The following is a 13,394-nucleotide window of genomic DNA, read 5'->3' as shown; positions in this document are numbered from 1 at the left end:
TTTCTTAAGTTAAACACATTAACATTTCATGGGGCATATTCATTTAAGCCGGCACATTGCGGCTAGTGTCAACATCTTACCGCAACACTGCAGATTTCAGTTCGCACCCCATAGGGTTGCGAAGGAAAATCCGCAATGTTGCGAATCTTGAAAATGTTGACACTTTTAAATGTGTAGTCGCAATGTGCTGGCTTCATTGAATATGCCCTGTATTTGAATCAGATTTGTATAAGAATGCCACATACTATTTTTATTAGGTATTTTTAATGTTATAATTTTTTTTGTTTGTTTGTTTTTCACTTCCAGACAGCAAAGGACTTAAGAGTTACGTTGACTCCAGTATTGCTAACAAGACCTTTCTTGTTTCATCTTTCTTAGAAACCTCACCCAAATCCAATAAGCATTGCTCTCTCAAAGATTCTGGGGAGTTTACCAAAAATTTCTGTCATGTGGATAACGTTGATCCTTTACATCTCAAAGAAATCATTTTTTCTGACCCACAGAATAAAAGTCTTGCTGATGTTTGTCCAAACATGATAGAGTGCCTCAGCAGACTGTGGAATTTGGCTTTGAAAAAACAGGCATCTGACAATATTGTCAGATACTATAGGCGTAATGCTTGGTATACAAATAGAAAAATATTGGGCATAAAAAGGAGAAAAGGAACGTTTTCCAGGGCTGTGTCTTCAAAGTCTATGCTATGCTCTGCACCTAGCAAAGAAGTAACTATAACTAATTCTCAGGCATATGACAGCACTTTTTGGCAGAATAAGGATTCAAACAAATCCGTTTTTTTAAAGTGTAGGGAAGTTGACAAACCAAAGCCAACTTTGTTACAAGGCTCTCTACCCTTGTATACAGCTTCTCCTGCTATAGATAAAACATTCACATGTAACAGCAAAGGTAATAGGATTGTAAATCCTGGGAAGTCCTTCGTGGGCAATGTGAATAATAGGACTGTTAGCTTAAATAAGCCTTTCATGCTTAATGAGAATAGTACAGGTATAAACCCAGTAAAGACCACCTTATGCAAAGACAATAATACAACTTTTAGCTTGGACAAGACGTGGGTTTTGAATGAGGGTAATAGTATGAGCCTAGACAAGACCTTTACATACAATGGGGACAATATGGCCGTATGCTCAGGTAAGACATTTGCCAGCCAACAGCAAAGGAAAACTGGTGAGGAAATGTTTTCCCGCAGAGAATATACTAAGCAAATTCCAAAAATGATAGACACTGAAAAAGGAAGATGCTGCTTTTCTGCATCACCTGTATTACACAGCCCTCATCAAAGCAATTTTAAATCAAATTGCAGCCTGAGCAATCGGACCATACCCTTAGACAAGACTTTAACTGTCAAAAGCCAAATTAAATTTGAAGAAGTGAAATCTTTATATTGCAAAGAACGTATGGAGTGGGTTTCTAAAAAGACATGCACTCTAACCAGAAGAAATTCCTTTTCTACGTTGCCTGTAGTACACAGCCCTGGAAAATTTAAAAAAAATGATGATTTTGAAAGTTTGTACAGAAAGCTAGTCGAGGATGGTTCCAGTAAACCTGAATCTCATTTGTCAGAAACTGTATCTTCTCTGGTTAACTCACCAGGATCTCTGAGAGTCAAAAGACCAGCAAGTGATGATATTTCACTCTCAATCTTAAAAAGGAAGAAGAGGGCATCTGAAACCTTTATAATAAGCACCTCAAATTCAACATTTAATGTAGCATCCAATAATTCTCTGTTCTCAAAAGACAACAGCTGTTCTCCATTGCCTCATACAGTAAGTGAATTCCTTCTTGTCTTTGGTTAAGTCTTCTCTAAGCAGTTCAACATTTTCTGTATGTTTGAATATATGTATAATAGATAATCTGGAAATGTACCAGTTCAGTCATAGTGCAAAAATACGTTGTTGCTTTTGAACAGTCTAAATATAGTAACTTGGCATATCTGTTTCAATTTCATATACAGCAAATGGTTATCCAAGCATTTGCTGTATATGAAATTTCTGTATATGAAAATGTGTATCCAGCTTGTCTCACTGCATACCATAGAATAATTCCATATGCTATTTCTTCAATTAGTAACCTTAATTGTGACTCCGTCATTCTAATATCTTTCAATATCTTTCGTTTTGTGGGAGTTTGCATTGTGGACTTTATCAGCCGACCAATTGATAGAAAGGCATTTTCTTGTCAACTTGTGACCTATAGTTATATGTCATCTTCAGAGGCTATATCCAGAGGACATTGATCCACTAAAAAGATATAATTTGCCAATCAGAGTGCTTTTCTCATTTTCCTGGTTCACAGTTGTAGGGCAATATTTTTATAAGCAGTTGGCTTATAAAAATGTCCGGTAATAATGTGTACTGTATCGTTTTGTCAAAGTGATTTTGACATTGAACGTTCTAGAGTTTGCAAGTTGTCTTTTTGCCTTCTTAAAGCATAATTTGGTAGATCCAGGGAAATTTTAAAACAGTATTTGGTTAGATGCTAGATTGCTAAAAAAAATACCTTAGATGTACCTCATTGTTTCTGACATTTTAGTAAAGCTTTTGCCTCTTCTCTACAGGTAACTTTAGGTTATCTAGCACAAGGTCCTATTTCTATCTCATATCTGCTAACAAAATAGATGTCAGTGGTTTTATAGTCAGTAGCAATGTAAATTAACTCTGAGTGGAGTCACATTAGCATTTCTTTTGTGGTTTTTCTTACAGCAGATATAAAGATCCTTTCCTGTTCAAATGAATAGGTTTTGCCTAGTGGGTCGCATTCAGCAGTTTTTTTTTTGTTTAGGACTAACTCATTCAGGCGAATAAATGTTAATTATCCTATCAAGAATTGTTTTTCATGAAGGTATATGGTTTTGCTTCTGTCTTCTTTAGCTAGAGATAGGTCAAACAAAAACACTCCCTTTCCTTTGTGTTTTCAGTTTCTATGTGTTTTGAGGACACGTCCAGCAAAGCCGGCCATAGTCATTGCAAATGTACCTGGCATTCTTAGGCAACAACAAGCGTACCTGGCATTCTTAGGCAGCGGCTGTAGGAGAACAGCCATGGCCTCACTGCGTAACGGAGGAGCAGCAGATGGGAAGTATAAACCTCTCCCAGCACAGTGCTGGAAGAGGGATAGTTAGGTAGCTGCCTTTGGCCACCGAGGACAGCTCTCTCTCTTAGCGGGGACAGCCATTATGTTTCTTAGGTGGCTGGGTCAGGTAGGGGTTACTTCTGTAGTGTAAGGCCCTGCTAGACACTGGCTTGATGGGGGGCGCTTCAGGATCACTTCCAATCCAGTACTGGTCCCTGGGGATGAGCCCTTCCCCTGCACATCCTCCCCAGTGGTCTCTTGCTTCATGTCTGCAGACACCTGAACAGCAGCCATCTTGGAGCTCCAGGACTCTTGTTCTAAGTTCTGACATCTGGCCGCCAGGTTGTGGGGGTCTGTTTTCTGAGTGGGTAAATCCCTCAGAGTTATTGGGCTCTGGGGCTGTATTGCAAGCTCATTTTCTTTCCCTGATTGTATGTTGCTTCTGTCTTTTATTGTGTTTTTCTTCTATCTCAGTCAGCTAGGGGGAGATCTTTCAGAGCTATGACGACGTCCCCCCAAGAGTCGGCGCCTGGCAATGCTGAATTGCCTCCTGGACAGCCAGGTGCAGGTGCTTTGTGTGCAGTCTACCAGTCTGTGGTTTGGTTGCCTTGTGTGCCTGGGGGTTTTGGTCCTGATTCAGACATGACAGATTCTGCCTAGGCTAGGTCACTAGCCACCTCTATGGCTGAGATTTCTCAGCGAATCCGTTCTCAATCGGGGGCAGTTCTTCCCAGGTTCCCTCCGGCTCTTCTGGGAGTCAGGCCAAGGTCCTGCGGGTCTCGTGTGGGCAGACTCAGAGGAACTTGCTTTAGTCAGAGGTCTATAGACTTGGGTACAGTGACTGTTTTCGGTTCCTACTCTTTAGAGAGGATGTTGGAATTCACTTTGCCATCTTCCTTGCGTAAGTACAGGAGAATAGCGGCGCCTCAGGCTGGGAATGAGTCAGATTATGACTCTTCTTCCCAGGAGGAGGGTGCGAGGTGCTCATTGGATCAGCCATGGAGAACTCCTCCTTTGCGGATGAAGTTCCACAAAAGAGGATAATGACTGTACGCCATGTTATACATTCCAGAATCCCAGAGACCGTAGAGCCTTTTCTGTTTAAATGGAGGTCAAAAGCTCTCTTTCTTTTCCCTCTTCCTCCCAGCAAGAAAATTTGTTGTGTGAGGCCTGGAACTTGCCGAATCAGAAGTTCCAGGTGTCCCGTAGACTACAGTCCTGTTATCCTCTTCCCCCTGAGGTTATTGGTAAATAGGAAGCGCCTCCCAAGGTAGACGCACGTGTTGGTAGTTGTCTTAGACAACCACACATCCCCATGCCCAATGCAGCCATACTTAAGGGTGCTGTGGACCATAAGTTGAGGATGTCCTTAAGCCCCTTTTCTTGGCAACGGGTGCCTCCTTTATGGCCGATCTTGGCATCTGCTTAGGTGATATAGACTGTGGAACACTGGTCTCTGCAGCTTTCAGAGTGTTTGTTAGCTGGCAAGCCCAGATCTGAATTGCTTCCTTTGATGGAACAGATTCAGAGGACTAGATATGGGACTGATTGGGACACAGACCGTCAGACTATCTGGTTTAAGTCCTGGGAAACTGATGTGGAGTCGAAGAGGACTCTTGAGTCCCTTCTAATTTTTGGGAGTTCTCTTTTTGGGCCAGATCTTCATAACATTATCTGTCAAGCAACAGGAGGAAAAAGGTTTCGCTCCTTTCTTTACTTCGGCAGATCAAGGAATCATCACTCCAGAGGATAGGTGTCCACCCCCACGGGTGGTTTGCAGTGTGGACGCCAGGCATGGTCTGTTAGCCATCCAGCAGCCAAGTCTGCCGACAAGCAATCGGCATGAGAGACGTTCTGCCCACCAGGATGCGCTGTGTTGGGAGCCCATCTACTACTATTCCATGATCAGTGGTTTCAGACTGCCACAGATGTATGGGTGAGTGGAATCGTGGGGGGGGGTACATGATAGATCATGTCTTGCTCTGTGACAGGCCACCCACTCCCCGATTTCTTCATGGGTGGTTACACCAGTTCTATACAATCAGAGAGTTTTGGGGTTTTATTCCAACCTATTTGTTTCATAAACCTAAAGGTTCATTCAGGCCAATCTTGAACCACAAAACTTTAAACGCCCAGCTGCATATGCCCAAATTCTAGATGGAGTCTTTGAAGTCGGTAATTCACAGCATGCTATGGGATAAGTTCATGATGGCTTTGTACATCAAGGACACATATTTACATGTTCCCAACTGGAAGGGCCATCAGTCCCTTCTCAGGTTTGATATTCAATCGGAACATTACCAATTCAGGCTCTTCCTTTTGGTTTCGCCACGGGCCTTCACTGAAATCATGGCAGTCCAAGGAACCTACAGTTAAGGAGGAACATTTCTGACTCTACAGTCTGTTGATTTCCCACCTAATAATTTGTGCATCATGGTATTTAATATTTCTCTAGAAAAGAACACTGCATTCAACTGGAAGATTACACAATTCTGTGACTGCACATCAACTGCCAAAGGCAGTAAACAGCCTCACATATGAATTCAATGATGTTCTGCATAATTTCAAAACTTTTTGCCTGGATGTCAATATTGACCTCTCTTCCTCTCCCTCCCTCCCCTAGGTGTTTCTTTAATTTCTTCTGATTCATCATTGGAAGAATGTTTCCTTATCCCTGGAGCATTCCACTCTGGGAATGTCTGTCATCCGTATCTACACTTGCTAGAGATCTGGTCCTTTTAACGCCTTGCATTGTATACGAATCCTCGTTGGTTATTCCTTCATCCATGCAATCGGCTCTTTAAATTTCTTAGGTGACTGGCCTTTTTGTTTTGAGAATTGCATATAGCACAAAACACTCTTTCAGATTCTGTTATAATGGCTTTATCACAAACTGCACAAGTCCTTTCTTTTATTTTCTTTCTTGCTTTTACCAGGCTCTACAAGAGTGCTGGTTTTGGAAACACTATCACTAACTAAAGCTGGGTACACACTACATGAAACCTCAAACGATGCGATAGTTTTACCAACTTTCTCCATGACAGAAAAAAAAAAACAGCCCCGATCAGCATGCCGATAACTGTGTACACACTAGAACGATTTACCTTCAGATCTGTGTGTGTTTCTCATACATTTGACAGGATCCCTGGCTGAAGCAAGATGCCGGCAGCACCAGCACTCTGCGCTGTCCCCTGTGTGTCTATGTAATAAATCTCCTCCTGTCATGCATGCACTTTGAAGTCATGTGCTCTCAGGGGTGAAAGGTCTGCACTGAAGTCGTGGCTTTCTGTAGTTTGTCAGGCTGTCAAGCAACTTTCTAGTTCCGTAGGGTCAGCTGCAGCAGTGAAGGATAAGTAGAGAGAGGGGCAGCTGGAGGAACTGCAGGCATCAGAACGGAGTAACAGGTAGCTGTGACAGCTGATCGGTAGGTGATTGGAACGATAATATTAAACATATCGTCCAACTAAATGAAACGACTATCGGATACATGGGGCGACTGTCGTTCAGCATGTAAGCATACACACTGAAGCGATATCTGGGCGAACAGTCGTTTATCGGGTGATTGACCCGATAATTGACTGAAAAAAAAACAGTGTGTACCCAGCTTAAGTAGCAATCCATACAATAAAACTTGGATGGATGGTTTTCAGTGTTTTGTTATTGAGCTCAGGATCTATCTTACTGACCGACATTAGGCTGCTGTGCTCCTGAAGTGATTTACAGCATCATGCACCAGAACAGGGAACTGTTTTTGTAACATTCCGGACTTCACACTGCCGATTCATGATGCCCTTTGATTATGCGGTGTGCATGCTTCCAGCCTACAAAGGTGCCATGTTCATCATCCAATTTTGCTCCTGGAGTTAGCCCACAACACAAAGTGAAGTGTCTTCCTACATGGAGTATCTTTCCACTTAAGTTTGTACGCCTGTGCAGAAGTGTAAACAGGCGCTGTCTATAGAAACCTGTCCCCAAACACACCTGAATAAAAACTTGCATTCCTCTAATGAAGTGAACTGTTTTCCTGATTTTGTCAGTTATAGTGCCTTAATAAATACAGTTTTCATGAATAACTCAAAAATGAGAGCTCTTGTAGCAGATGATCCCATCATGATCCAAAAATAAAATTTTGGGGATTTATAAACAGCAGTATGAACAATTTTTGAGATGTTTTTCAAAAATTTAAAAATATGTCTTTTTGAGAAAATCAAAATTTTGATTTTGAAAATTTTACATTTTTCATTTTTATTACAACATACAGCTGTTACATATAAAAGCCAATTAAAATATTTTTAAAATAAAACCTATCCCAGCTCACTATCTCATTTAGGTGAGATACAAATGCAATTTTTTTTTTTTTAAAAAAAGAGAATGTTAAAAGCAAATTTTTCATTAAAAAAATTGCAGCTTTAAAGGCATATAACTTCAAAAGCAGTGTACACGTCAACCTAAAATTTGGGGATTTTCTTTATACCCATTGCAGCATTTATTATACCAAATTTCATTACAATCTGAAATGGTCAGTTTGAAACCCATGAAAAAGGTTCCTAGCGAGCACTGAAACGGCCGTTGAGTATTCTGTGACATACACAATTATGAGCCAGGTTCCTGTATTGCCTTTTCAAGATGAGTACATTGCAATCATGTTGCTAATTTACTCTTTTTGACTTGCTGCTATGGATGGCACAATGGAACTGTTATAAAATAAGCTTCTTTCACATGGAATGCTTGTCTCCATTCTTATTTGAAAAGGAATATTTATATTCAACGTTTAATACTCCTAGTTTGATGTATCCTAATTGTAACTATTATACTCTGATCTTTAACATGCTTATCAACAATTACTTTTCAGGCTGTGGCGTCAGCTCTTCCAAGTCGAATGTTGCCTCATAGTCCTGTTTCATCCAGTAAGTAAACTGTTTTTGTGATGTGCATTTGGCCATAGGAAGCCATTGTAGAGTGTGAAAGAATAAAAGGAAAACAGAAGTGAATAATATCTTTTTATATAGCACTTTCTCAAAGCACCTTACAATCGAAATATAAAGAACACGTGATACAAAACATTTAGGGGCATATTCAATTAGCTTTTGGATTCGCAGTAACGCGCCGGAACGGCCGCGAAACGTAATACACGTTACCGCAATAACGTGGATTTTTGTTCGCAGCCCATAGGGTTGCGTACGAAAATCCGCGTTAATGCGGTACCGTAATACCCGCAAGAACGCGCACTTTTCGCGGTAACGCGCATTGCCGCGAATCCAAAAGCTAATTGAATATGCCCCTTAAAGTGGAAGGGGTACATTAGGTGCCAAGGGGAGACAGCCATCTTGGGTGCATTGAAGTTATGCATGAAGGTACATAAGGATCTAAGTACTAATGAATCTGATGAGACCAGAGATGGACGTGAGACAGGGGGGTTAAAGGGCGGGCAAGTAGCCAGCCTGGGCACACTCAAATTATGCATTAGGGGATAGGCTACTTACGAAATGGACATGACAAGAAACAGATTTGAGAACAGAGCGTGAACAAAGGTTTTACAATTTAGAGGTTTTGGTCTATCATTATGTGGGCTTCTTTGGAAATAAAATCTTAATTTCCAACACTGTGCTATTTAAAATTGATTTCTCATTCTCACAGTGCTACATCTGTGTTTTACATTGTAAAATAAGGATTTGTTCGTACAGCTGTGTGTTAAAATTAAAAGACATTTTTCTTCCCTTTCCTTCTTTTTTTCTTCTATATTGCACTTATAATATCTCGATTCTCTTAGGGCCTCATGTAGGGTTGAATACATTTGACAATTTTGTCCTAATGAATACACTCACACAAATGAGCTGGTTCTTGTGACATTTCTGCCATAGGTTGAAATTGAGCACTCTGCGTTGTTGGCTTACGTTCATTAACTAATAGAACTTTGCATTGTTCCTTCCCTACAGCTGTAATCACTTATACACCTATTACTTAGAAGAAGCTCGGCTCAAGATTTTTTTCCTTTTCTGCCTTGAACAAGTTTTACATCATAAACACAGGTGCAAAATGCTTCCAAAAATCTAGCGATTACAAAGGCACGTATCTTCAGATACGTGGGACTCCGCATCCTGCTTACAATACAGATGATGGAGGAAGATACGCTTAAAGCATATGTTACACTTTAAGTGTATTATGCAGTAGTGAGGCACCAATCACCCTCATCAACTTGATGTTGGCACTTTATGGTGTGGTTTTTTTAATAAATAATTAAAACCGTGTGGGGTCCCTCCTAAAAATTATGAACTTTTCACACTAATCAATATAGACTGGCTTTGCTTTGATTGGTGAGAGTTTAGGAAATTCACTCTATTTTGGTTAGTAGTGATGAGAGCATGATGATCATTAGCACGTATTTTGTACTAGGGAACAGATATGCCTCCTGACAAACATGTCTCAACCTCTATATAGGCAGCAAGTACGTGAACATATCTTAACTGTACTTGTTCTACACTTGCCCGCCCCTTCCCTCCTTGTTTCTGCCTCTCTGTACAAGGTAGTAATTGTAAGATGCGCCTGAGTTTATAGGGACTTGCTCTAATTTTGTTGTGCAAGCGCAGGACCGAAATGCATATTTTGCTATAAAAAAACACACGGGTCCAACAACTCTATAGAACCCTTCATGAGTAATAGTGCAACACTCAACTTGTTTGTATAAACCAAATCTAGCTATGTTTTACTTTTCAAATTTACAATTGTTGTTTTTTTTTATTGAAAGGGTCATCACCTCAAAGGGTTAACAGCGAATGTGCAACTATATGCAACTCTCCACAAGTGGCCCCAAGAACCATCTCCAAGTACAGTGAATAATCCTATATATAATAATACAAACATGCTTAACCTTTTGTTGATTACTAGATATTTTTTTTTTTTCTTACTGTATGTAGTAATAAAAATTTGAAAAAATGAATTGCCACATTACTTTTATGTGACCCATTTGCATTGCTTGCTCCATTTAGTTGGGCTGACATTAATAAGTGTGTGTGCTGCCTTGTTAGTTAAATGCCTTGTGATCTTACTGGTATCCCAGAACCAATAAAGTCATCTAGTTTTGAAAGATCAGTCTTAAACCACTTAACTTTAACTTGCTGTACTGTTGTCATGAGTTTCACTTGGATATTTAAACCGTTAAGAATGCAGCATGCCCAGTCATTATTGGGTGTTTTCACCCCTGTATTTTGCAGTGAACTGCCCAAAAAAGATTTCATGATCTGAAGACAGCAGGGTGTTTCACATTCAAATAATCACCTCCTTAAACTGACAGCATTGTGTGGAAGAAATATATTTTATTATAAATTTAAATTTTTTTTTTATCATCTCAAACAGATTTTTTTTTTTATTTGTTGTTTTCTTTTATGTAATCCTTTTCTAACTTTCGATGTGTTCTTATTTTAGGGTCTACAAGAACCTACACTACAAGTAAAAATATGGGGACAATACTGGAAACTGAAAAGAATTTGTGCTTGCACATTATTGCTTTTTAATACTTGTAGACCAATTACCTTTTTGGGTTTCAAATATTAGAAGATGGAGATTGTGGGGCATATTCAATTGTCCGTGTTACTTGCAAAAGTAACACAGCGTTAAAGCTGTTACCGTTATTACGGTAATTCTAAGCCGGATTTCAGCTCGCAGCTCCCTGGCGTTAAAGGTACTAACGATAATTACGCCCACTATTACCGTAATAGCGGTAATAGTCCGAGTAGCGTGGACAATTGAATATGCCCCAGAGTGTTTGTTTGGTGTAATAGGCTCAAAGAAAACAAAGTTTTATAATATGAGTTATAGTTATTTGTGATTGTGTTGACTTCCACGAACAAAATACACGGGAGAATTCAATTGGCCACGTTACTGCTGAAAGTAACGCAGTCTGTGCTCTATTACAGTTAATACGGTAATTTTAACCTGGATTTCTGCTTCCGGGTCAGCATTAAACATTATCGTGCTAACAGTAATAATGCGTACTATTACCGTACTAAGGGAAATAATGCACACTATTACCTTAGTAATGGTATCTCAGGACAAGTTTTCCATACAAAAATTCTCCAACTTGCCACCCAACACCAGGGCTCAGAAGGGCTATCATGTATGGAGCCTCAATCTACAAACTTGTTTGTTATTCATTTAGTGTGCATATGCATGTTGTATTTTGTTTTATATATAATGTTCTTATTTTGATATAACATCCCAATTTTAAAAAATAAAGAAACTTTACTGTTACTGAGATGTTTGTTTTGATTGCATGCCATCAGAGGAATACAAGCACTAAAAACATTTATTTACCCAGTGCAGTTCTTTTAATTAGTAACAAAAACATACAAATATAGTTATATATCATTTTAGGGCTTTTTCCTTCTCTCATGTAATGCTGCTTAATAGGTTTACTAAACATAAACTATCTGCTATACTGGATGGAGGAGGGGCACTTGGTGCTATTCTGTGTAGGTGGGTGGGGGAGGGTCGCTGGCTGCTGTACTGTGTAGGGGATGCATGACGCTGGCTGCTGTACTGTGTAGGGAAGGGGTGCGTGACACTGGCTGTGTAGGGGATGCGTGACACTGGCTGCTGTACTCTGTAGGGGATGCGTGACACTGGCTGCTGTACTGTATAGGGAGGTGTGTGACACTGGCTGCTGTACTTTTTAGGGGGTGTGTGACATCGGCTGCTGTACCGTGTAGGGAAGAAGAGCTGGCTGTTGTACTGTGTAGGGAAGAGGGAAGGATCACTGGCTGATGTACTGTGTAGGAAAGAGGGAAGGATCACTGGCTGCTGTACTCTGTAGGGGATGCGTGACACTGGCTGCTGTTCTGTATAGGTGATGCGTGACACTGGCTGCTGTACTGTATAGGGAGGTGTGTGACACTGGCTGCTGTACTTTTTAGGGGGTGTGTGACATCGGCTGCTGTACCGTGTAGGGAAGAAGAGCTGGCTGTTGTACTGTGTAGGGAAGAGGGAAGGATCACTGGCTGCTGTACTGTGTAGGGAAGAGGGAAGGATCACTGGCTGCTGTACTGTGTAGGGGGTGCGCGACCCTGGCTCCTGTACTGTAGGGAGGGGGGAAGGATCACTGGCTGCTGTACTGTGTAGGGGGTGCGCGACCCTGGGTCCTGTACTGTAGGAAAGGTGGGGGGGCAGATACTTCTGTACTGTGTAGAGAAGAGGGAAGGAGTACTGACTGCTGTACTGTGTAATGGATGCGTCACACTGGCTGCTGTACTATGTAGGGAGATGCGTCACACTAGTTGCTGTACTTTTTAGGGGTGCTGTACTGTGTAGGGAAGAAGCACTGGCTGTACTGTGTAGGGAGGAAGCAGCGCTGGCTGCTGTATTGTGTAGGGAGAAATGAAGGAGTGTTGGCTGCTGTACTGTAGGGAGAGGAGAAGGAACACTGCTGTAGTGTGTAATGGATGCGTGACACTGGTTGCTCTACTGTGTAGGGGGTGGGTGATGCTTGCTGCTGTACTGTATAAGGGTTGCGTGACACTGGCTGCTGTACTGTAGAGAAGAGGGAATGACAGCTGGTTGCTGTACTTTGTAGGGAGGGGAGAAGGAGCACTGGCTACTGTTCTGTGTAGAGGGTGCGTGACACTGGCTGCTGTACTGTGTAGCGAAGAGGGAAGGAGCGCTGGCTGCTGTACTGTGTAGAGAGAAGGGAAGGCGCGCTGGTTGCTGTACTGTGTAGGGAGGGGCGAAGGAGCAATGGCTGCTGTACTGTCGAAGGAGGAGTGAAGGAATGCTGTACTGTGTAAGGAAGAAGCACTGGCTGCTGTATTGTATAGGGAAGATGGAGGAAGCGCTGGCTGCTGTACTGTGTAGGAAGGAGGGCTGGCTGCTGTATTTCTCCTTAGAAATTTCTGACCACTATCTTGTTTTTGGTTTCTAGATTTCAGAGGAGTTTGTCCAGTGCAGGTAGAGGTGTGACACTGGCTGCTCTACTTTAAGGAGGAGGACAACATTTGGGACTCTATCTTGAGGAAAATACAGTATAATGTAAAAAGGGAAATAAATGCAAATATTCTTGTTAGACTACTCTACCCTCTTGCTACAATGCTGCTAATAAAGCTGGTTGCAGAGATTACCATTTAGTGCAATTCCATTGTTTACCATATTCTCTCCCTAGCACTCCTGTCAATATTTTTGTGAAAGTAACGATGTGTGACCTAGTGGCAAATAATATGTAAAAGTACATTTTTCTCCGTATTTTTTAATAATCATACAGATAAAGGAGAATCCACCAAATTCAAATTGTGTAACTTGTTTTAGCTTGAAAATGACATTTT

At 41.1% G+C, this 13,394-nt stretch overlaps 1 protein-coding gene across 4 annotated transcripts in view; it reads left to right on the top strand.

Moving 5' to 3' along the window:
• Window positions 1-11,334, top strand: part of LOC142138328 (uncharacterized) — a 58,853-nt gene extending 47,519 nt beyond the window's left edge. For 3 of the 4 annotated variants that reach the window (XM_075194923.1, XM_075194921.1, XM_075194922.1), the window contains exons 8-11: window positions 307-1,781; window positions 7,940-7,994; window positions 9,833-9,911; window positions 10,510-11,334. In XM_075194923.1, the coding sequence (XP_075051024.1) occupies window positions 307-1,781; window positions 7,940-7,994; window positions 9,833-9,911; window positions 10,510-10,537 (1,637 nt within the window). In that variant the 3' untranslated portion in view covers window positions 10,538-11,334. The remainder of the gene's footprint in view (window positions 1-306; window positions 1,782-7,939; window positions 7,995-9,832; window positions 9,912-10,509) is intronic. The other variant, XM_075194924.1, reaches the window with a different exon arrangement.
• Window positions 11,335-13,394: the final 2,060 nt, after the last annotated feature.

Source organism: Mixophyes fleayi, chromosome 2 (genome assembly GCF_038048845.1).
Source record: "Mixophyes fleayi isolate aMixFle1 chromosome 2, aMixFle1.hap1, whole genome shotgun sequence".
Lineage (NCBI taxonomy): Eukaryota > Metazoa > Chordata > Amphibia > Anura > Limnodynastidae > Mixophyes > Mixophyes fleayi.
This window is presented reverse-complemented; position numbering and strand designations above follow the sequence as displayed.